The sequence below is a fragment of the Nerophis ophidion genome, linkage group LG07 (genome assembly GCF_033978795.1).
Source record: "Nerophis ophidion isolate RoL-2023_Sa linkage group LG07, RoL_Noph_v1.0, whole genome shotgun sequence".
Classification (NCBI taxonomy): Eukaryota; Metazoa; Chordata; class Actinopteri; order Syngnathiformes; family Syngnathidae; genus Nerophis; species Nerophis ophidion.
Genome location: NC_084617.1, coordinates 41,492,332 through 41,517,121, shown reverse-complemented (window position 1 = coordinate 41,517,121; position 24,790 = coordinate 41,492,332). Strand labels below are relative to the sequence as shown.

Sequence of the window (24,790 nt, the reverse complement as noted above, 5' to 3'; positions counted from 1 at the left end):
CTGAGATAGGCTCCAGCACCCCCCGCGACCCCGAAAGGGGCAAGCGGTAGAAATGGATGGATGGATGGTCTTTTATTGCATTGGACCTGGAGCCGCTCCTATACATTTTTGGTCGTAGCATCATGTTCGTAGGAACAAACTTAGACATAAAAGCTCTTAACAATTTTGTATATGCAAGGCTCTAATAACTATGATGTTTTATGTAAACTGTTAGATAATGTGTTTTCCACTAGAGGGTGCTATCTGATCACTATATATGTGTGTATGTTAGGGACAATGGAAATACACAGGTGTGCTGATTAAAGGTAGATGTTTGGCAATGACCACCGGCCTCTTCATTCACCAAACATGAACACGACAGCATTGGTCTGGCGATGAGCGGTGTTTGGTTTCCTCTAAACATGACACTTGGCATTCAATTTTTGTCTCCTCAGACTAGATAATTGTGTATATCATGGTCTAAGAGTTTTTCAGGTGCATTTTACAACAGTTCGAGGTCTCCGTTATGGTATTTTACACTTCATAATGCGCCACACATTTTCAATGGGAGACAGGTCTGAACTACAAGCAGGCCAGTCTAGTATCCACACTCTTTTACTATGAAGCCACGCTGTTGTAACACATGCAGAAAGGGGCTCGTCATTGTCTCAATATGATAACGTTGCTTGTATGGCAACATATGTTGCTCCGAAACCTGCATGTACCTTTCAGTATTACTGGAGCCTTCACAGATGTGTAAGTTACCCATGACTTGGGCACTAATACACCCCCATACCGTCGAAGATGCTAGCTTTTGAACATTGCGGCTACAATGATCCGGATGGTTCTTTTCCTCTTTGATCCGGAGGACACAACGTCCACAATTTCCAAAAACATTTTGAAATGTGGAGTCTTCAGACCACAGTACACTTTACATCAGTCCATCTTAGATGAGCTCGGGCCCAGCGAAGCCGGCAGCGTTTCTGGGTGTTGTTGATTAATGGCTTTGGCTTTGCATAGTAGAGTTTTAACTTGCACTTACAGATGCAGCGACAAACTAGTGACTGACACTGGTTTTCTGAAGTGTCCCCGAGCCCATGTGGTAATATCCTTTACACACTGATGTCGCTTTTTGATGTAGTGCGACCTGAGGGATCCAAGGTCACGGGCATTCAATGTTACGTGCAGTGATTTCTCCAGATTCTCTACCTTTTAGATTATATTACAGACTAGATGGTGAACTCCCTAAATTCCTTGCAATGGCTAGTTGAGAAATGTTGTTGAACTGTTCGACAATTTGCTCACGCATTTGTTCACAAAGTAGTGACCCTCGCCCCATCCTTGTTTGTGAATTACTGAGCATTTCATAGAAGCTGCTTTCACGATCATGGCACCCACCTGTTCTCAATTAGCCGGTTCACCTTTGGGATTTTCCAAATAAGTGCTGCATGATCATTCCTCAACTTTCTCAATCTTTTTTGCCACTTGTGCAAGCTTTTTTGAAACATGTTGCAAATCAAATTCCAAATGAGCTAATATTTGCAAGAAATAAAAACGTTTTTCAGTTCGAATGTTAAGTATCTTGTCTTTGCAGTCTATTCAATTGAATCTAGGTTGAAAAGGATTTACAGAGTTGTCCTGAAGCCATGTATTCTGTTTTTATTCACGATTTTACACAACGTGCAAACTTCACTGGTTTTGGGGTTTGTAATTAAGCTGTATTAACATCTCAATGATGATCATTTTAGTTGAGTTTGAGTTTCATGGCAAAAACTGAATGCTTATGTACATGTGATTTCTCAATGTATTGTTTTTAATAATTTTGCAAAAAAATGTCATTGTCATTATAGGGTATTGTGTGTATAATTTTGAGGTCAAAATTAATTAATTATATTTTGGAATAAAGCTGTAATATAATAACATGTGGAAAAAGTAAGGAACTGTGCATACTTTCCGGTTGCAGTGTAGCAGAGACATACCCACGGATATTGATCTACAAATTGTGGCTTTTAAGGAGAGAAATTGCAGCTTGGTCATCAGCACCAGGCAAGTATGATGTCAGGCTCGCTACAGCTCTCGTTGTTCGTTGCGGACATTGAAGAAGTCAATAAAAGAATTAGAGAACTTTCCTGGAACTTGAAACATTCTCAACAAAGTAGATTGTACAATAAGCAGCAACAGTTAGAGATAAAATATAAGAAAAAAATACATGTTATTACTGAATAACACAGACTTGATTTTGAATGAGTGTATTCCAGTATTTTTAAAGGAAATATATTCATCAACGCCAATTATGCAACTTAAATGACGTTGTCATATTGACCACATGCCAATGGCCATGACCCAAAAGCGCCACAGGTATTATTGGCAATCTGTGGCAAACTTTGCTAATTAGTTTACTTCCTAAAATTCTGCACTTGAATTACAAAATAAAAGATAAGAATAGGCCACATCACTTTTACATACTGAGAGAACATTATCTATTATGTATTTACTTACTCATGTATATATTTGTGTTACGCTGTGTAACACTGTTTGTGTTATGGATTAAGTACAAACAAAAGTTTTAGAAATTTTATATGAAACGGAAAGGGCTACGAATAAATTAGCTTTGATTCTTCATGCTTCTTTTCGGACATGCTGTAATGAGAAACTGTAAATATGTGATGAACCATTCAGTAACCGTATGCATGTTCAAAATAAAATAATACCATAACCAAAAACAAGTGTCTACTGACAAACTAGTTAATGATTAAATACTTATTCGGAATAAGATTGCTTTATTTGAACATAATAACAGTTTCAAAATGATGCATCACACTTTTACATTTCCTTTACAAGAAGTCCAAAAAAGGAGTGGAAAGAAGCAAGACTTATTTAATCCTACCCATTTTCCACTTCATATCAATTACCGCCCTGTACTCGGATTAACACATTCCAAACATTTCACCGATCACAAAAGTGATTCATAACTAGGTAAATCATTGTGATTATATAACTAATATCTCATTTTCCTCTAGTTCCAGACATGCACCAATAACAGTCTTCCTTGTATTTTGCAAACACTTGTAATTTGAACAGTTCTTTTTTTAAAGTGGATCATTTTAGGACATTGTTTAACATCTTTAATTAATCCATTTCATAATATAATTCCACGTACTGATTTGCTAAAAGTCTTAAGTGTTGAAGATGATATTTCAATTAGTCAAACATAAATACATTTTCTAACTTTATGTTGTGTTTATCGCCTGTTTTTTTTTTGATATTCTGTCCCTATTAAAATAAATTTACCATAAAATGAAGGCCATCTCATCCCTTTCAAAAGGTGTGAAACTTCAAAAAATCCACACCCAATCAAAGTTGTTTCCCCCAATATAACACAACTATAAATTTCACTTAGTAGTTTGAGAGAGGCTAATTTGTGTTCAAACTACTGTTGAGGGGCCCTTTTGCTCAGGGGCACAGGTTTTGTGTAGAGCCCCCATAAAAAAATGTTATATAAGATATGTTAATGTATGCTCCTTGCTGTTTGAAGGTGATTTCATCTATGATACCCAATGACGATTTTGGGGGATTTGAACCTCTCAGATTGCAGGTAAGCGTGATTTACTCATTCCACTTCCTCAATGATATTAGCCCCTCTCTTTCTAATAGTTACTCTGTCCTTTCAACAGAAACCTGGTTTTTATCAGCCAAGTGTGGATGGGGCTCAGTGAGTATTATGACCATTTACAAAGGAAAATAATTTTTGGGGAAAGCAACTGTTTATGCAGTTCATAGTTTGTGTGTCCAGTAGGCCTACCCATTCATTTTCTATACCACTTAGCCTGCCACATACTTCATGCCTGCCAGACGCGGCAGTAGATAATATTCAGGGGCGCATCAAAGTTTTTGGGGGGGGGGGGTGTATCTGCCAAAATTGATTCCCGCCGCGGTAGCGTGCACACTTGTGTAGGCTTTAATGCTGGTCTTTGTCCGTCCATAACTGATAAGACAGACAGACACTTAATATTTGTGGTTTATCATAAATATATGTGTTTTAAATTATTTAGACATTTATCGTGTCTGAAAAATTAAAGAGATGGCTATTTCTATGGTAATAATGAGTTTGTAAAGGACTGTTGTAGAGCCATCCATCTATCCATCCATTTTCTACCGCTTATTCCCTTTCGGGGTCGCGGGGGGCGCTGGCGCCTATCTCAGCTACAATCGGGCGGAAGGCGGGGTACACCCTGGACAAGTCGCCACCTCATCGCAGGGCCAACACAGATAGACAGACAACATTCACACTCACATTCACACACTAGGGCCAATTTAGTGTTGCCAATCAACCTATCCCCAGGTGCATGTCTTTGGAGGTGGGAGGAAGCCGGAGTACCCGGAGGGAACCCACGCATTCACGGGGAGAACATGCAAACTCCACACAGAAAGATCCTGAGCCTGGATTTGAACCTGGATTTGAACCCAGGACTGCAGGACCTTCATATTGTGAGGCAGACGCACTAACCCCTCTCCCACCGTGAAGCCTGTTGTAGAGCCAATGTGCTAAAACTTCTTTCTTGTTTAAAAGCTACATACAATAATAACTGTTATTTGCTCTAGCACACAATACACATTAATACAATTATTTGGAAATATTCATTAAATTAATGTATTTTTGGTTACCAAAAAGGAATTCAAAGTAATATTTTGATATTGACACATGTCATATGATCATACATTACTAGAGTAACCTTAGGAGATGCACAGATGTCAATATCAAAATATAATTTTGAATCACTAAAATATCGTTTGTGGTAGCCTTCAGCTTTGTAAAGGGGACTTCAACACGTAAACAGTACAGCATGTCCTTCATTATCATAAATGTAACTCTCTAGAATGAATACATCCAAACGCTTGATTAATATTTATTATGTGCATGAACAAAGATCAGTTAATATTGCATGTAGCTTCTAAACAAAAAAGACATTATAGCACATTGACATCGAATCAGATTATCTACATAGAAATGGCCAACTCTGTCATCTTTAGGACACGATAAAGTCTTAAAACATTTATAACGCATATCCTTACATTAACCACAACTATAAGTATGTGCCCAACATGTAGTTAGTAATCAGTTGTGGACAGACAAAGCCTGAAGAGAGTCTACGTGCCTTGGCGACGGGAATCAATTTTTGAAACAAAATAAATTTTTGGTGCGACATCAATTGCAGCAAATAATATCTTTGACTTACCGTTGTGTCAATGTCCCAATCGATGACTTGCCTGCTGATGGCATCACAGCAGCAAAAATAAAATGTGTCCTGTTCACTATCTCCCTGCTGTACACATTAAATATTTAAAGCCACACATGTAAGCATTGGTGGTGACTTCCTTACCTCGAAAGGACAAGCATTTAATTAGTTTTCGTTCATAACAAGCCCCTACCCTTCTTTCAATGTATGGCAGTAAAGATCTGTGTATGGATATATTCCGAATTTATACCACCCATCAACTTGACAAAATTAAATATGATTGGAGTTCGTTTCTGTCAACAGTATTTCTCGTATTTATACTTTAACTAACATGTCAGTTACTTTTTTTACCGTCTTAGTCAACGTGCCTTTGTTTTGATTACTGATCATTTTATTTTTGTCCTTCTTTATTGTAAAATATTTCAATAAATAAATAAAATAAAAATAAACAGTTTCCATCCCAGGGCGGGCAAGGCTTACTGTGTGGGCAGGCCTAGCCCGCCCATGAGACCGGTGTTCTGGCAAAGAGGGATCAACACCGGGCCGGATGCCTGCTATATGTTGTGGAGATCTAAAGCCTAGCACACTGTTGCTGATTGTGGGTTTAGAGCTGACTAAACATAGTCAATCATTAACTTCCAAATATGTATAATCATTGATGGTAACCAAACACATGGAAGTCAGCCGAGTAAGCCATTACACACAAATAAATTCCACCTTAAAGGGGAATTGGACTTTTTGGGGAACTTTGCTTATTGTTCAAATCATTATGAAAGAAAAGAATGCATGTCTTTTTTTAATTACTATTCTGGCCTTTTCAAGATGATAAAAATAAGCTTGAAAGATGCGGCTAATGGGTGTCGCCGTCGTAGCCTTCAATGCCTTCTAAAACAACTTCATAACCCCCCATCAAAGTTTTATATACAGTATATACTGCAAGTCTATATATTATGTAGTAACAGACACGTTCATAACAATATGTAATATGTACAATTTTACCATATTTTGGTAAATATATGGAGCTTAGGGCAGCACGGTGGAGAAGGGGTTAGTGCATCAGCCTCACAATACGAAGGTCCTGAGTAGTCCTGGGTTCAATCTTTCTGTGTAGAGTTTGCATGTTCTCCCCGTGACTGCGTGGGTTTCCTCCGGGTACTCTGGCTTCCTCTCACTTCCAAACACATGCACCCAGGGATTGGTTGATTGGCAACACTAAATGGTCCCTATGTGAATGTTGTCTGTCTATCTGTGTTGGCTCTGCGATGAGGTGGCGACTTATCCAGAGTGTACCCCGCTTTCCGCCCGATTGTAGCTGAGATAGGCACCAGCACCCCCCGCGACCCCAAAGGGAAGAAGCGGTTGAAAATGGATGGATGGATATGGAACTTATTTCCCCGGCCCATTTATTTACGTGTCCAGAGCAGCGCACCTCCGACTTCCCGCAAAAAACATGTTTTCCTACTCCTGGAAACAAACATAACTGTGTTCTAATCATGGCAGACACGGTAATAAACAACGTAGATGACTATTTTTGGAAATATGAGGATTCACAGCCTTTATCTTGTCAAATCTGAATATACGGAGGACGAATTACTGATTCTACAAGCCAACACGGCGGAAGGGTGGGATGTTGAAGCTGATGGAAGCCAAGAGAGTAAGGTGAAAATGACTCAAAGCTGAAAAATGTACAACTTGAAGCCAGGCTATTTCAACATAAATGGAGTACTTACCAAAATCAACTTGAAAAAAATATCCACGGCGAGCTGGACCAAATGCAAAACTGTACATCGAGTGAGTCAAACTTTAATAATTATCAAACTATAAAAATAGTTCCTCAGTGTACGCTCTTACAATAACAATGTCGCTACAGGTTGGTTATTAAACAGGTTTTGGAATGTAAATGAAGTATTGTTGACGGTTTTTGGATGCATTTTTAAAGTGATTTGGACGTAGAATTGCTTGTTCCCCTTAACTGCATTGGTAGTGTTGCGTTTGGACCAGATGTTCCTCCGAGGGAATTTAAGTTGTTGGTCAATCCCAAGTTCTTTTGATGACACCTAAACTGATTTTAAATGATAACCCAGAACAGAATAGGTATTTTGCAATTTATTCCAAAGCTTTGGAGAGACCAACCTAAAAAACAACACATTCAATTTGCGTCGCCTAGTTGATCTGAAAACCCTACGGAAGCGCTGTCTTCTTCAATATCTCCCTCGCCCACACCCACCGGAACTAATATACATATCTGTTTTTCTGCTAAGCCTGAGACAGGAAGAGATAAGAAAAGGAGTATCTTTTCCTCCTCACATTCCTAAAGCCAAGGTTACTAGCGGACAAACACTAGCTGTTTTCAAACATGACTATGAATATAAAAAGTAACTCTTGCAGATATAAATATACATATCTCCGTCAATCCCCCTTCAGATCTTCTCCACAATTACAAAACTTCTAAAGCACGCCCCACATTAAAGCTTTAGCAAGCTAGCAATAAAAAAAACAGCATAGTTACATTGGAGATCGATGGAGGGAGTCCACGTCAAAGTCGTCATGGTCAGGGAAGGAAACTAACAATTCTCGAAAGTCACCACTTTACTTGACACTCTTCAGAGACATAGCACACCCAGAAACAGGGTGGGGTTGACCTTCTACTGTTACGTCGGGAACACATGGCGATGCGCGGAGGTGTCGACCTCTCGATGCCAAAGCAGGCAGGAGTGAAGGTAAGAGCATATTTTAATTATAAATACAACAAAAGAACACTAGTACAAAGGGGTAAAATAAAAGTGAGCCAATGCATGGATAGCAGGAAGCTAAAGTCAGCAAGGGTAGAGTTCACAAGTCCAAACAATAGCGCGAGCCTAAGCTAAAACTTAGCAGAGTGCATACAAGGAGAAATTACTTGCGTAACTGTTGCATGAGAAAACGAACCAACCAGGCAGAACTCAGGTAGTAGGTGGGCTTAAATACAAAGAATATAATTAAAAACAGGTGTGTGACCGGAGTGCGTGCGGGAGGCGTAATTGAGTAGCCATGGGGATGAATGTAAACAAGGAAGTGCGCTAACAAAGGGATCGGCAGACTCAAGAAATAAACAAAACAGGAGTTGACATGAACACAGGATGTGATCCGGAACCGGATAACAACATTAACCCCCCCTTAAGGGGCAGATCCCAGATGCCCCAAAAAACAATAAAGAGAACCCCCTCCCACAACGAGACAGTCCAAAAATGAAGGGAGGGCGGAGGGAGGACCTGGTGGAGGGTCGACAAGTCCTGTGTCCCCGAATCCACCGAGGACACCATAAGTGGCGGCGGCAGGTGGAACGTCGCTGCCACCACAGTCTAGGTGGGCGGACCCGCAGAGGCCACCCTAGTGGCTGACGAGGGACAGGGCGCGTCCTGCGAGGAGGACGCCCGTGGTAGGGCCACAGCCGTGGCCAGTGTGGAGGTAGACGCGCCCGTTGAGGAGGATGCCCTGGGTACAGACACACCCGTTGCCGGCGTGGAGAAGCGGGTAGTGGTATCGGCCGCTTAGCAGGTCGTGGTGTCGGCCGCTGAGCAGGTTCTGGTATCGGCCGCTGAGCAGGCGCTGGTATCGGCCGCTGAGCAGGCGCTGGTATCGGCCGCTGAGCAGGCAGTGGTATCGGCCGCGGAGAGGGCAGTGGTATCGGCCGTGGAGCAGGCAGGAGTATCGGCCGTGGAGCAGGCAGGGGTATCCGCCGTGGAGCAGGTAGGGGTATCGGCCGTGGAGCAGGCACTGGTATCCGCCGCGGAGCAGGAACTAGGCTCCGCCGCAGAGCAGGAACTAGGCTCCGCCGTGGTGCAGGAACTGGTATCGGCCGCTGATCAGGTAATAGTATCGGCCGCTGAGTAGGAACCGTTGGAGCAAAAATTGGTATCCGCCGCGGAGCAGGTACAGGTCTCAGCCGTGGAGCAGGCACAGGGGCCCGCCGAGGAGAACTAGGGGAATGGCTGAGAGAAGGACTAGGACTACGATGAGGGTTAAGACTAACACTAGGGCTTGGGAAAGGACTTGTGTGAGGACCAGGACTTACAATCAAACTAGTGCTTTTACAAGGACTTGGGCAAGGACCAGGACTTACAGTCAAACCAGGGCTTGGGCAAGGACTAGGACAAGAGGTCAACCTAGGGCTTGGGCAAGGACTGGGACTAACAATCATACTGGTGCTCGTGCAAGGACTTCGACAAAGACTAGGACTTACAGTGACACAGGGGCTCGGACAAGAACTTGGGCAAGGACTAGGGTTACGATGAGGACTAAGACCATGAGGGGAATTAGGACAAGAACTACGATAGAGACTACACGAAGGTACGGAGCTTGGACCGGGACTTGGACTACCATTCAGTCTACAAGTGGGTCTAGAACAACGATTGAGACTACGAGAAGCTATGGAACTCAGACCGGGACTTGGACTACAAATTAGTCTACAAGTGGGTCTAGAGCTTGGGCTATGAAGAAGGCAAAGACTTGAACTCTGAATAGAACCGGACTAACACAAGAACTACAGCATGGACGGAACACAGGTGGAGGAGGTCTAGCAGGGCGAGACTTAACCGGGGAGAACACCGGTGGAGTAGGTCTAGGAGGCTTAACAGGTGAAAACACCGGTTGGGGAGGTCTAGGTGGCTTAACAGGTTTAACAGGAGGAAACACCTGTGGTGGAGGTCTAAGTTGCCGTGGTGGCTTAACAGAATGAACGACAGGTGGTGGAGAACTACAGGGAAGTGCAGGCTTAACAGGGGGAAACTCCGGTGGAGGAGGTCTAATAGGTAATATCTTAATGTGTCGAAAGATTGGTGAAGGTGGCTGGACCGGTCATTGAGGTGGCTTAGTAGTATGCCGCCGTGCTACATCCGTAGCACGGCTGCTAGTACTAGCCCTCCCCTCAAGACCCGGATTCGAGATGAGGCCCAGTTGGACAGAGGCTGACCGTAAGGGTGGGCGGTGGGAGGTTTGGAGGAGGGCAGACTCCTCCCCTCTAAAATGTTCAAAATCCTCACTAAATGAAGAAGAAAAAGGCACGGACTTGGGCGGGGAATGAGACTTGAGAGGCGGGGAAGCATTTTTAGGTGGGTGACTGGGTTTGGAGGTGCAATTTTCAAGGAGGTCCTTGAAAATCTTCTTAAATGAAACTAGGTCCTCGGGTGGTATGTGAGCGAGTTCCTTCTCCAAAAACTCCTTGTCACTACTGTCATTGAAAAAGATGTGCAGGGGAATCCACTAAGGCAGCGTTTCTCTATTGGAATAGAGACATGACAGGTGGGGTGCGAGGAACGGGAGGAAATTTCACTTTAACATTTTTTTTTTTTTTCTAATTCTTGGATTTTTTTTTTTACAACCCCTGTAAATCACTTTGTGTATCTGTCTGTGTAATCTGATATATAAATTAATGTAAATTACTTATTTTTCCTGTAGGCTTTACATTTTTAGGAAGAAGCGAAAGTTTGACAGACGCAACAGTAACTAATAGGGGCGGGGCTGAGCGGAACAAACGTTCGCGCGGATGGGTAGCAGGCTAATGTGTGGACGACACATATACACAAAATGGATAATATAGCTTCATATAGAGTTGCATACAGAATTGCTCAATGCAAAAAAGCACACACAATTGCTGATTAGCTGATTCTCCCTGCTGCAATAGATATGGTGTCAGTCATGCTTGACTAGACAAGCGCAGCAAAATTAAAAGCTGTCCCACTGTTGAGAGACGTATATGCGACATTGCAAGTGATCTTGAGGAACAACTCGTAGACCAGGGATTGGCAACCGGCGGCTCCGGAGCCGCATGCGGCTCTTTGATCACTCTGATGCGGCTCAGCTTGTCATGGCCAGCTCAGCTTGTCATCCTGCTTGCAAACCTCGGGACACGCCCACGGCCCGCGCGCGTGACATGTGGGTGTCCAAGTTAAAGCGCCTGACAGCGGACCTTGAAGATGTTTCACGCCAGAAGGCCGTTCTTGCTCAGAATCACAAATAGTGTGATATTGAAAACCTCCCCAAACCAGACAAACTTGTGTTCGAAACTTGGAACGCAATCCCTGACTTTTATGTGAACATGAAAAAGTATGCACTTGGAGTCCTGTCGATCTTTGGATCCACATATGCATGTGAGCAGGTGTTCTCCAACATGAACTTTATTAAAAGAAAACATGGCACACGCCTCACAGATGAGAGTTTACAATTCTGTGTGAAGATAAAGGTGATGTCATACAGCCCCGATGTGGAGACGCTGTGCGCTGCGGTTCAGGAGCAGAAATCACATTGACCACGTATGATAAATATTTAAATTTCCTATAATTTTGCATATATTCACATGTTTTAATTGTTCAGCGAAATAGACATTTTATTATTTAGGTTGGCAGCTGCAGCTGACTTCACGGCGCCAGTAAAAGGATGAAGCACGGAGGGATAGGACGGCATTTTTGGTTCTCTGCCAGTGAATAATTTAAGTTCGGCGTTTTGTTTTTTCATTACTACAAGGAGGTCTTAAATAGACATTAAGTATTTTACTTAACCTTCAACCCGACGTCTTTTTCAGAGTTAAAACGTTCTGTTGCATGCAGACATTTTTTTAATTTTTTTCTGCAGTCGTTCATTGAATTCATAAACGTAACCGATCATAGTTTGTTTATACATAGCACAAAGCAAAAATAAAACTTTATATGCAGTGTTATTTCATTTTTTTCATTTTTTTATTCTATTTTATTTTATATTTGAATTTTTTTGTCCTGTCCAGCTTCTCAGGCAAATCATATAGTTGATGTAGATGCCCATATTGGCTGTTCACATTTACTTTACAGAAGAGAAGTGTAGGATACTTCTCTTGTTGCCTTATTTAAATTTGACTTTATTAAATGTATTTATATTATCATTTTGTGCAGCCAGGCTGGAGCAGCAAAGGATAGAAAGAGCAAAAAAGGAAGACAGAGGGGGAAATTGTGGGGATCAGAGGGGGATTAGACAGTGTTATTTCATTTTAAATTTCAAAAGAGTTTTGTGGCTCCCTTGGCTCTTTGAGTGTTAAAGGTTGCCGACCCCTGTCGTAGACAAATTAAAATAAAGTCGTTTTGCTTTACAAGTGGACAAAGCTACTGACAGCAATAAAGACTGCCTGTTCATCGCATACGTCCACTTTGTGAATGGCAAGTCACTGTGCGAGGATTTACTGTTTTGCAAATACATAAAAAATAGAGCCACTGCTGATGAGCTGGTCAAGATAATGGACAGTTTCCTCAAAGAACACGACCTTAAATGAGAAAACTGTGTGGGCTTTTGCTCCGATGGCGCACAGACCATGGCAGTGTCAAGAAACGGGCAGCAGGCTTTAATAAAGACGGTTGCGCCAAATGCGCATTGGACACCCTGTGTCATTCACCGGGAAGCACTCGCGTCAAGGCAGCTCAGCCCCGAACTCAATGAGGTTTTAACAGATGTGAACTCGGTAAATTTTATCAAAACACGAAAAAGTGGCACTTTTAATTTATTTATTACTGAACTTGATGCAAGTTATTTGATTTATTATTGAACTTGATGCAACTTATAACACTATTGTTTTATTTATTTTTGAACTTGATGCAAGTTATACCACAGCTCATAATGATTGGGAACGATTCCAAAGAAAGTGCAGTTCCCATTTAAAGTACTTGACATTTATTGTACTGAAGTATTTAGAAAAAGTATGTAAGATCACTTGATATGCACAGCTCCACGTATGTTCACTTCTGATCCAATTCTAATACTTGAATTTAGGACATCCTTTTTTTTTTTTTCATGAAAAAGGGAGTTTTTTTGGGTTGGTGCAGTAATTGTAAGTGTATCTTTTGTTTTTATATGTTGATTTAATAAAATAAAATAAATAAAATAAAAATAATTAAAAAATATATAATAAAATAAATAATAATAAAACATTCCGGTGGTTGGGGACGACTGGATTAGAATAGAACATTAACATTCTGACAATAATGTTGATTTGTGTCAAATATTGGGGTCTTTTTTTTTTTTTTTTACAGGTAATGCACAATTATTCAGAGAAGTAATTTACAACGTTAATCATAAAATTGTTTAATCTGATTCAGAAAAAAACAACTGTTTGACATTTCTAATTTATGTTGCTAGATATCTCGAGATGTATGTTGTAATATGTACAAACCCCGTTTCCATATGAGTTGGGAAATTGTGTTAGATGTATATATAAACGGAATACAATGATTTGCAAATCCTTTTCAACCCATATTTAATTGAATGCCCTACAAAAACAAAATATTTGATTTTCAAACTCCTAAACTTTATTTATTTTTTTCAAATAATAATTAGCTTTGAATTTCATGGCTGCAAAACGTGCCAAAGTAGTTGGGAAAGGGCATGTTCACCACTGTGTTACATCACCTTTTCTTTTAACAACACTCAATAAACGTTTGGGAAGTGAGGAAACTAATTGTTGAAGCTTTCAATGTTGAATGATTTCCCATTCTTGTTTTATCAATCAATCAATCAATCAATGTTTACTTATATAGCCCTAAATCACTAGTGTCTCAAAGGGCTGCACAAACCACCACGACATCCTCGGTAGGCCCACATAAGGGCAAGGAAAACTCACACCCAGTGGGACATCGGTGACAATAATGACCCAGTGGGACGTCGGTGACAATGATGACTATGAGAACCTTAGAGAGGAGGAAAGCAATGGATGTCGAGCGGGTCTAACATGATACTGTGAAAGTTCAATCCACAATGGATCCAACACAGTCGCGAGAGTCCAGTCCAAAGCGGATCCAACACAGCAGCGAGAGTCCCGTTCACAGCGGAGCCAGCAGGAAACCATCCCAAGCGGAGGCGGATCAGCAGCGCAGAGATGTCCCCAGCCGATACACAGGCAAGCAGTACATGGCCACCGGATCGGACCGGACCCCCTCCACAGGGGAGAGTGGGACATAGAAGAAAAAGAAAAGAAACAGCAGATCAACTGGTCTAAAAAGGGAGTCTATTTAAAGGCTAGAGTATACAAATGAGTTTTAAGGTGAGACTTAAATGCTTCTACTGAGGTGGCATCTCGAACTGTTACCGGGAGGGCATTCCAGAGTACTGGAGCCCGAACGGAAAACGCTCTATAGCCCGCAGACTTTTTTTGGGCTTTGGGAATCACTAACAAGCCGGAGTCATTTGAACGCAGATTTCTTGCCGGGACATATGGTACAATACAATCGGCAAGATAGGATGGAGCTAGACCGTGTAGTATTTTATACGTAAGTAGTAAAACCTTAAAGTCACATCTTAAGTGCACAGGAAGCCAGTGCAGGTGAGCCAGTACAGGCGTAATGTGATCAAACTTTCTTGTTCTTGTCAAAAGTCTAGCAGCCGCATTTTGTACCAACTGTAATCTTTTAATGCTAGACATGGGGAGACCCGAAAATAATACGTTACAGTAGTCGAGGCGAGACGTAACAAACGCATGGATAATGATCTCAGCGTCTTTAGTGGACAGAATGGAGCGAATTTTAGCGATATTACGGAGATGAAAGAAGGCCGTTTTAGTAACGCTTTTAATGTGTGCCTCAAAGGAGAGAGTTGGGTCGAAGATAATACCCAGATTCTTTACCGTGTCGCCTTGTTTAATTGTTTGGTTGTCAAATGTTAGAGTTGTATTATTAAATAGAGTTCGGTGTCTAGCAGGACCGATAATCAGCATTTCCGTTTTTTTGGCATTAAGTTGCAAAAAGTTAGCGGACATCCATTGTTTAATTTCATTAAGACACGCCTCCAGCTGACTACAATCCGGCGTGTTGGTCAGCTTTAGGGGCATGTAGAGTTGGGTGTCATCAGCATAACAGTGAAAGCTAACACCGTATTTGCGTATAATGTCACCTAGCGGCAGCATGTAGATGCTGAAGAGTGCAGGGCCAAGGACCGAACCCTGGGGAACTCCACACGTTACCTTAACGTAGTCCGAGGTCAGATTGTTATGGGAGACACACTGCATCCTATCAGTAAGATAAGAGTTAACCCAAGACAGGGCTAAGTCTGACATACCAATTCGTGTTTTGATACGTTCTAATAAAATATTATGATCGACGGTATCGAAAGCAGCGCTAAGATCGAGGAGCAGCAACATAGATGACGCATCAGAATCCATCGTTAGCAAAAGATCATTAGTGATTTTTGCGAGGGCTGTCTCCGTGGAGTGATTTGCTCTGAAACCGGATTGAAAGGTTTCACATAGATTGTTAGACGCTAAGTGTTCATTTAACTGCTCCGCAACAATTTTTTCAAGGATTTTTGAAATAAAGGGAAGGTGAGACACCGGTCGGTAGTTTACCATGAGGTCAGGATCGAGGTTAGGTCTTTTAAGAAGAGGATGAATAACCGCTTTTTTGAATGCTAGGGGAACAGTGCCCGAGGAGAGTGATAAGTTTATAATATTTAGCACTGATGGACCTAATAATACAAAGAGCTCCTTGATAAGTTTCCCAGGAAGAGGGTCAAGTAAGCATGTTTTCTTTTTTATTCCATTTACACGTTGTAACAATTCCTCTAATGTTATTTCCTCAAAACGAGAGAAACTATTTTGGAGGGCAGTATCCGCCGTATATACCATCGTATCAGTGTTAATAGAACCCCGTTGTAGCTGGGACGCATTGTCTTTAATCTCCTTTCTAATGACTTCAATTTTCTTACTAAAGAATTGCATAAAGTCATCAGCTGAGTGGGTTGAGCTACTGGAAGGGGTCCCTTGTTGGGTTAGCGATGCTACCGTACTAAACAAAAATTTAGGATCGTTTTTATTACGGTGGATGAGATTTGAGTAATATTTAGCTTTAGCTAAGGTAAGCATGCGTTTATAAGTTATTAAACCATCACTCCATGCTTGATGGTGCACCTCAAGTTTAGTCGTGCGCCATTTGCGTTCCAGCTTTCTACATAATAATTTCTGAGCTCTAGTTTCTTCTGTAAACCACGGGGTGCACTTTTTTGGAGCCTTTTTTAACTTTAGCGGTGCTATGTTATCAATGGTTTCGCGCAGGGTGTCGTTAAAGTTGTTAGTGAGGTTATCAATAGAGCCCACATACTTTGGGAATGGTGCCATAACCGAGGGCAGTAGGTCAGCAAGAGTTGTCGTTGTGGCCGTATTAATGTTGCGGCTGCTATAGCAGTTATTATTATTATTAGTTTGACGAACATGCGTCTGAACCTCGAATTTTATAAGGTAATGATCGGACAATACTTTAGTAAACGGGAGTATCGTAACTTTGGAGACGGTGATACCCCTGACAAGCACTAGGTCTATCGTATTACCGTTGCGATGCGTGGGTTCATTTATTATTTGTGTGAGACCACAGCTATCAATTACAGTCTGGAGCGCTACGCACGGTGGGTCCGATGGGGTATTCATATGGATATTAAAGTCCCCCATTATGATTATATTATCGGCGTGTGTCACTAGATCAGCAACGAACTCTGAGAACTCATTGATAAAGTCCGAATAGGGCCCTGGGGGGCGGTAGATAACAGCCAGGTGTAGAGGGAGCGGTGTGACAGACCTCATAGTAAGCACCTCAAACGATTTATATTTATTATTTATGTTAGGACTAAGGTTAAAGTTTTCGTTGTATATTAGTGCGACCCCCCCACCCCTTTTAAGCGGACGGGCAATATGCGCATGTGTAAAGTTAGGAGGACATGCCTCATTTAGCGCAAAAAAGTCGTTTGGTTTAAGCCAGGTTTCGCTGAGACCGATGATGTTAAGATTGTTGTCTCTGATAATATCATTAACTAATAACGTTTTGGGAGACAATGATCTTATGTTTAAAAAACCTATATTATAGGTAGTGGGCTGTTTTAGGGAGTTTTTGATCAAATTATCCGTAGTAGCAATATTAATAATGTTGTGTTTATTATGCCCAGTGCATTTAGTATAGTTACGACCATATCTAGGAATTGATATGACAGGAATTTTCCGATTGTTTGTTTGTTGCTTTGATAAACTGCACGCATCATGGTTAGCCACCTCAGTAACGGGGATTTTCCGATTGTTTGTTTGTTGCTTTGATAAACTGCACGCATCATAGTTAGCCACCTCAGTAACACACATGTCTAACTCTGAAACACTCAAAGCAGAAAAAACGTGTTCTAATTTAACTGACTCCTTACCCAGACCAGTAGTCTCGCATTTTCCATTTAAATCTGGCTGCAGGATGGAGGGAAGTGGTGTTCTGTGGGGATTAGCCTTCTGCTTTGTTTTTAGCCCCGCTCGACATCCGCGTTTCCGATCACACCGCTGGCGTCTGCTCTGTAGACGGCCCCCGCTGCTACTAGACTCCCCTGCTTCACAGGCCGCTGGATGTAGCCGCCGACGTATTCCCATGCTAGTTAGCATGTTTAGCACGCACGCGTCTATCAGTCCAAAACGGCCCGATATGTCCACATCCAGAAGTGTCTGGCGGTCGTACGTGATCACGGAGTGACCACGATGTGAGCCAGCCATAAAGTCTGTGGAATTGTCCGGTATTTCCGCCAAATGTTTCATCTTTAGCAGGAGCTCCGCGAGGACGCAGCCCGTATGTATGTAGCGCTTCAGTCGTTCAACAGTCGTATTTTTCACACATTTTCAATGGGAGACAGGTTTTGACTGCAGGCGGGCCAGGAATGTACCCGCACTCTTTTTTTACGAAGCCAAGCTGTTGTAACACATGCTCAATGTGGCTTGGCATTGTCTTGCTGAAATAAGCAGGGGCGTCCATGAAAAAGACGGCACTTAGATGGCAGCGTAGGTTGTTCCAAAACCTGTATGTACCTTTCAGCATTAATGGTGCCTTCACAGATGTGTAAGTTACCCATGCCTTGGGCACTAATGCATCCCCATACCATCACAGATTATGGCTTTTTGAACGTTGCGTCGATAACAGTCTGGATGGTTCGCTTCCCATTTGGTCCGGATGACACAATGTCGAATATTTCCCAAAACAATTTGAAATGTGGACTCGTCAGACCACAGAACACTTTTCCACTTTGCATCAGTCCATCTTAGATGATCTCGGACCCAGAGAAGCCGGCAGCATTTCTGGATGTTGTTAATAAATGGCTTTCGCTTTGCATAGTAGAACTTTAACTTACACCTACAGATGTAGTGACAGTGGTTTTATGAAGTGTTCCTGAGCCCATGTGGTGATTTCCTTTAGAGATTGATGTCGGTTTTTGATACAGTGCCGTCTGGGGGATCGAAGGTCACAGTCATTCAATGTTGGTTTCCGGCCATGCCGCTTACGTGGAGTGATTTCTCCAGATTTTCTGAACGTTTTGATGATATTATGGACCGTAGATGTTGAAATCACCAAATTTCTTGCAATTGCACTTTGAGAAACATTGTTCTTAAACTGTTTGACTATTTGCTCACGCAGTTGTGGACAAAGGGGTGTACCTCGCCCCATCCTTTCTTGTGAAAGACTGAGCATTTTTTGGGAAGCTGTTTTTATACTCAATCATGGCACCCACCTGTTCCCAATTAGCTTGCACACCTGTGGGATGTTCCAAATAAGTGTTTGATGAGCATTCCTAAACTTTAGCAGTATTTATTGCCACCTTTCCCAACTTCTTTGTCACGTGTTGCTGGCATCAATTTCTAAAGTTAATGATTATTTGCAAAAAAAAAAAAAATATCATCTGAACATCAAATATGTTGTCTTTGTAGCATATTCAACTGAATATGGGTTGAAAACAATTTGCAAATCATTGTATTCCGTTTATATTTATATCTAATACACTTTCCCAACTCATATGGAAACGGGGTTTGTATAGGTGCTTTGCAATGGAGGTTCCCCCACCCCCTTTTTTTAACCCTGTACACTGTTTGTTTGTCTAATCTTGAATGGGTTTGTGCTGAAAACAAAGTTTGGTTGAACTTGTGCAATGATAATAAAGACCTACCTACCTACCTACCTACCTACCTGGTGGTAGACATTAGATTAAATTTTTGGTCAATATTTTAGGCATTCTCGCTACATGTGTATGGGCGTCCCTTACATGGCTCGAGGTCCGGGTCAGTTGACCGTACCAGGAGGTGCCAAGGTCTTTATATTTGGAGAAGAGGACAGGGATGGAATGGCAACTGTCATATATGATGGACAGGTAATGATATAGAGAAGTTATGCTAAAAATATGTGTAAATTAAAAGTAAAGTTTGCAGGTGTTCCTGCTCTCTTTGTTTCCATTCATGCTTCATTTACCAATCTGCAACTTTTTGTTTTCAGAGAGGACTTGTGCCAGCATCTCTGCTCAAGCCAGCAGATATAAAGACGGAAGGCAAAACTGCTAAGGTAAATCATGTGTATACACTCATTTGACATGTTAATGGGAGTATTTACATGATCAACAAAACTAATTATGATGACATGTTATATTTTCTCTCGTGATCAGAGGATCGCCATAATCTCTATGAAAATCTCCCATGGAAAAATTATTTGCAACTGCATTTTCTTGAGTCTGGAAAATTCCTTTGCACCATTACAGAGTAATTTTTAGTTTTTAGTAGTTTTGTCACGCAGGTGGGAGGTTCCAACACACACCCAGGACACGATAAATGACACAAAACTCCCATTCCTCCTGATTCCTGTGCTCAACCTGACTATTTGGGAAGAACATTGCTATAATGTTGCTCACATTTTAGCAGGAGACTTTGTGGGGAGCCTTTTTGGCATGTTTGAAACTCCATTGTCTACATCGCACTAGAACAGTGCTTCTGTATAGCCCAGTAGCAGAATGTAGTTGCCTGCTGCATGCTCTACAACATAGCAAAAGGCTACAGGTAGATAGCATGAATGTGAGTGAATGTGGAGGAAAAATATGTCTCCATGGTGACAGCTGGTAGGACTTGCAAAGGTTCTCATTTAAATAGAGCGGTCAGCACTACTTTTGCACTTTTTGTCAATACACACACCCACTAACAGCGTGTGCTATTTTTTAGTTTAGACACATAATTTAGCACTTGTAATTCCATCATCTTCTGCACGTATTATGGGTTCATAACAAAGAGGTCTGAATGGATAACCATCTCAAAAGTGTAACATAACTTTTAGGTGACTGTTTTGGCATAGCTACACAATATGCAGTGATGGAAGCACCAAATTGATGAGTCGGTTGGGTTTTATTTTTCTATTTTTATGTTCAACAGAAGAAAACTTACTTTGTTTTATTCATCTACCAGACACTTCCGACTGGGATCCCCCTCCCTCCAGGTCTAAAGCCACCCACTCGTCCACAAACCAGATCCAGTTCTGCCACTCCTACTTGGGGTAAAATCATATTTACCTAATCTTGGCCGTTCAAACAAAACACTATTGCATTCTGAATTCACAAATCATACCATGATTATAATTCAGTAAACCAGTAGAAAATGGATGACTGATGAATAGTAAAATTCACCTAACATTATATTTCCATGCAGAACACCTGATCTCCGACACACCACCACCACCCTACGTAACCGCCACCCGTATTCAACCGTCAGCCTCAACACTTCCCGGGTACACAGCCAATGCAGCCAGCAAGCAGGTAGCATTCCTAACTAAAAAAACAAGTTTCTTTTTACAAATTTTACATATTAATCTGTTTTCATGTAGGTGGCATACACACTTGTGCTAAACTAAAATAACAATAACGACAAACAAAGCCAACATACATTAACTCACAGCCCATATTGCAAATCATATAAACTGCTCAAAAAATTAACAAATAATCAGCACAGTTAGGTAGCAGCACTGATTGATTATACGTTTGTAAATCAACTTTACTTGCTGTTGTGCATATGGAATGCACAGATGAGAGGCATTTCCCTTTAAAGCTGTTATAAAGAAATGGTTCTCTGTACTCATCCTGACTGGTTGATTTTTGGAAAATTTTGCATATTGGCAGCACCCTCACCACTACTGGTTGTGCAGCTCACACAAAATGGCATTGTGGCAAGAAGGTTTTTTGTTTCCCTCAACACAGTGTAAAGAGTATGGAGGATATACCAGGACACGGGCTGCTAGTACAACAGGAACCTTAGCAGCAACACCTATTTACTTCTCCTTCATGCAAAGAGTGAAAAGTAGCACAGCCAGAGCCCTACAAATTTACTTTTAGCAGGCTGCATATGTGAATATTTCTGTTTAAAATGTCAAGCAATAAGTAATTACTAGGGATGCAACAATATTGTGGATAGTGCGGTTTCAAAAACCTCACATTAATACCAGGATGTGTGACAATATCAAACAAAAACATGGTGAGCCTAGTTTTTCTGGTGTTTTTGCATTTTATGTCTGAAAATAAACTACATCTCCCATATATATATATATATATACATATATATATATATATATATATATATATATATATATATATATATATATATATATATATATATATGTTGTCTGGGGGCTTTATGCCCCCCTGGTAGGGATTCCCAAGACTAACTGGTCCTAGGTGTGGGATCAGACAAATGAATACCAATAAATACAAACGAAGGACCCAGATCTCCCTTGCCCCGGACACGGGTCACCGGGGACACGATGGCAAGCGCCTGGTGGCCGGGCCTGTCCCCATGGGGCCCGACTGGGCACAGCCTGAAGATGCAACGTGGGTCCCCCTTCCAATGGGCTCACCACCAATAGCAGGGGCCATAGACGTCGGATGCAATGTGAGCTGGGTGGCAGCCGAAGGCAGGGCAGAAGGCGGTCCAATCCTTGGCTACATAAGCTAGCTCTTGGGACGTGGAACATCACCTCGCTGGAGGGAAGGAGCCTGAGCTAGTGCGCGAGGTGGAGAAGTTCCGGCTAGATACAGTCGGACTCACTTTGACCCAAAGCAAGGGCTCTGGAACCAGTTCTCTTGAGAGGGGCTGGACTCTCTTCCACTCTGGCGTTGCACGCATTGAGAGGCGACGGGCTGGGGTGGAAATTCTTGTTGCCCGGCTCAAAGCCTGCACGTTTGAGTTCAACCCAGTGGACGAGAGGGTAGCTTCCCTCTGCCTTCGAATGGGGTGACAGGTGCTGACTGTTGTTTGCGCTTATCTGCAATGCGACAGATCAGAGTACCCGCCCTTTTTTGATTCACTCGAGGGAGTACTGGGGAGTGCTCCCCCGGGCTCACATTGACAGAGACAGGGAAACCTGGAGAGGCGTGATTGGGAAGAATGGTCGCCCGGATCTGAACCCGAGTGGTGTTTTGTTATTAGACTTTTGTACTCTGTGTTACAGATTGTCCATAACAAAGACCATGTTCAAACATAAGGGTGTCCATATATGCACTTAGCACCAGAACATCCTAGGCCGCAGTTCCATGATCGACTTTGTAGTTGTGTCATCGGATTTGCAGTCTCATGTTTTGGACACTCGGGTGAAGAGAGGGGCGGAGCTTTCTTCCGATCACCACCTGGTGGTGAGTTGGCTTTGATGGTGGGGGAAGATGCCAGACAGACCTGGCAGGCACAAACACATTGTGAGGGCTTCCTGGGAACACCTGGCAGAGTCTCCTGTTGGAGAGAGCTTAAATTCCCACCTCTGGAAGAACTTTGAACATGTCACGAGGGAGGTGCTGGACATTAAGTCAGAGTAGACGATGTTCCGTACCACTATTGTCGAGGCGGCCGATTGGAGATGTGGCCGCAAGTTGGTTGGTGCCTGTTGTGGCGGTAATCCTAGAACCCGCTGGTGCACACCATCGGTGAGGGATGCCGTCAAGCTGAAGAAAGAGTCCTATCGGTTCTTTTGGCTCATAAGACTCCGGAGGCAGCAGACAGGTGTGTGCGGCCTCAGCGGTCGTGGGGGAAAAAACTTGGACATGGGAGGAGTTTGGGGAAACCATGGAAAACGACTTTCAGACGGCTTCGAAGCGATTCTGGACCACCATCCGCCGCCTTAGGGAAGCAGTGCACTGTCAACATCGTGTATGGCGGGGATGGTGTTCTGGTGGAGGGAATACTTTGACGACCTCCTCAATCCTACCAACAAGTCTTCCTCTGAGGAAGCAGTGCCTGGGGAATCCGTGGTGGGCTTTCCTATTTCTGGGGCTGAGCTGAGGTTGCCGAGGTAGTTAAAAAGCTCCTCAGTGGCAAGGCCCCGGGGGTGGATGAGATCAGCCCAGAGTTCCTTAAGGCTCTAGATGCTGTGGGGCTCTCTTGGTTGACAAGACTCTGCATTATCGCGTGGACATCGGGGGCGGTACTTCTGGATTGGCAGACCGGGGTGGTGGTTCCTCTCTTTAAGAAGAGGAACCGGAGGGTGTGTTCCAACTATTGTGGGATGACACTCCTCAGCTTTTCCAGTAAGGTGTACTGGAGAGGAGGCTACGTCGGATAGTTGAACTTCAGATTCAGGAGAAACAGTGTGGTTTTCGTCCTGGTCGTGGAACTGTGGACCAGCTCTATACTCTTGCCAGGGTCCTTGAGGGTGCATAGGAGTTTGCCCAACCAGTCTACATGTGCTTTGTGGACTTGGAGAAAGCATTTGACCGTGTACCCCCCCGGAAGTCCTTTGGGGAGTGCTCAGAGAGTATAGGGTAACATACTCTAAGGCTGTGGAGGTCCGCTACTTGTATGATCAGGGTCAGAGCTTGGTCCGCATTGCCGGCAGTAAGTCGGACCCGTTACCAGTGAGGATTGGACTTCGTCAGGGCTGCCCTTTGTCACAGGTCCTGTTCATAACTTTTATGGACATAATTTCTAGGCGCAGTCAGGGCGATGAGGGTATCTGGTTTGGTGGCTGCAGGATTAGGTCTCTGCTTTTTGCAGAAGATGTGGTCCTGATGGCTTCATCTGGCCAGGATCTTCAGCTCTCACTAGATCAGTTCGCAGCCGAGTGTGAAGTGACTGAGATGGGAATCAGCACCTCCAAGTCCGAGTCCACGGTTGTCGCCCGGAAAAGGGTGGAATGCCATCTCTGAGTTGGGAAGGAGATCTTGCCCCGAGTGGAGGAGGTCAAGTACCTCGGAGTCTTGTTCACGAGTGAGGGAAGATAGGCGGATCTTCAGTAATGCGGACCCCGTATCAATCCGTTGTGGTGAAGAAGCCGGAAGGCAAAACTCTCAATTCATCGGTCGATCTACGTTCCCATCCTCAGCTATGGTCATTAGCTATGGGTTATGACCGAAAGGACAAGATCATGGGTACAAGCGGCCGAAATGAGCTTCCTCCGCTGGGTGGCAGGGCTCTCCCTTAGAGATAGGGTGAGAAGCTCTGTCATCCGGGGGGAGCTCAAAGTGAAGCCGCTGCTCCTTCAAATTGAGAGGAGCCAGATGAGGTGGTTCGGGCATCTGGTCAGGATGCCACCCGAACGCCTCCCTTGGGAGTGCCACGGGGAAGACCCAGGACACGTTGGGAAGACTGTCTCTCCCGGCTGACCTGGGAACACCCTGGGATCCCCCGGGAGGAGTTGGACGAAGTGGCTGGGGAGAGGGAAGTCTGGGCTTCCCTGCTTAGGCTGTTGCTCCGCGACCCGACCTCGGATAAGCGGAAGAAGATGGATGAATCTGTGTTGAGGTGGCGACTTGTCCAGGGTGTATCCCTCCTTCTACCCGAATGCAGCTGG

The 24,790-nt window shown here is 43.0% G+C and overlaps 1 protein-coding gene across 2 annotated transcripts in view; it reads left to right on the top strand.

The window, feature by feature from the left end:
- The window catches only part of LOC133556342 (NADPH oxidase activator 1-like), a 96,101-nt gene that overhangs the window by 36,621 nt on the left and 34,690 nt on the right, over window positions 1–24,790 (top strand). For both annotated transcript variants that reach the window (XM_061906170.1, XM_061906169.1), the window contains exons 7-12: window positions 3,515–3,574; window positions 3,654–3,691; window positions 19,217–19,355; window positions 19,478–19,543; window positions 20,431–20,518; window positions 20,671–20,777. In XM_061906170.1, coding sequence (XP_061762154.1) covers window positions 3,515–3,574; window positions 3,654–3,691; window positions 19,217–19,355; window positions 19,478–19,543; window positions 20,431–20,518; window positions 20,671–20,777 — 498 coding nt within the window. The remainder of the gene's footprint in view (window positions 1–3,514; window positions 3,575–3,653; window positions 3,692–19,216; window positions 19,356–19,477; window positions 19,544–20,430; window positions 20,519–20,670; window positions 20,778–24,790) is intronic.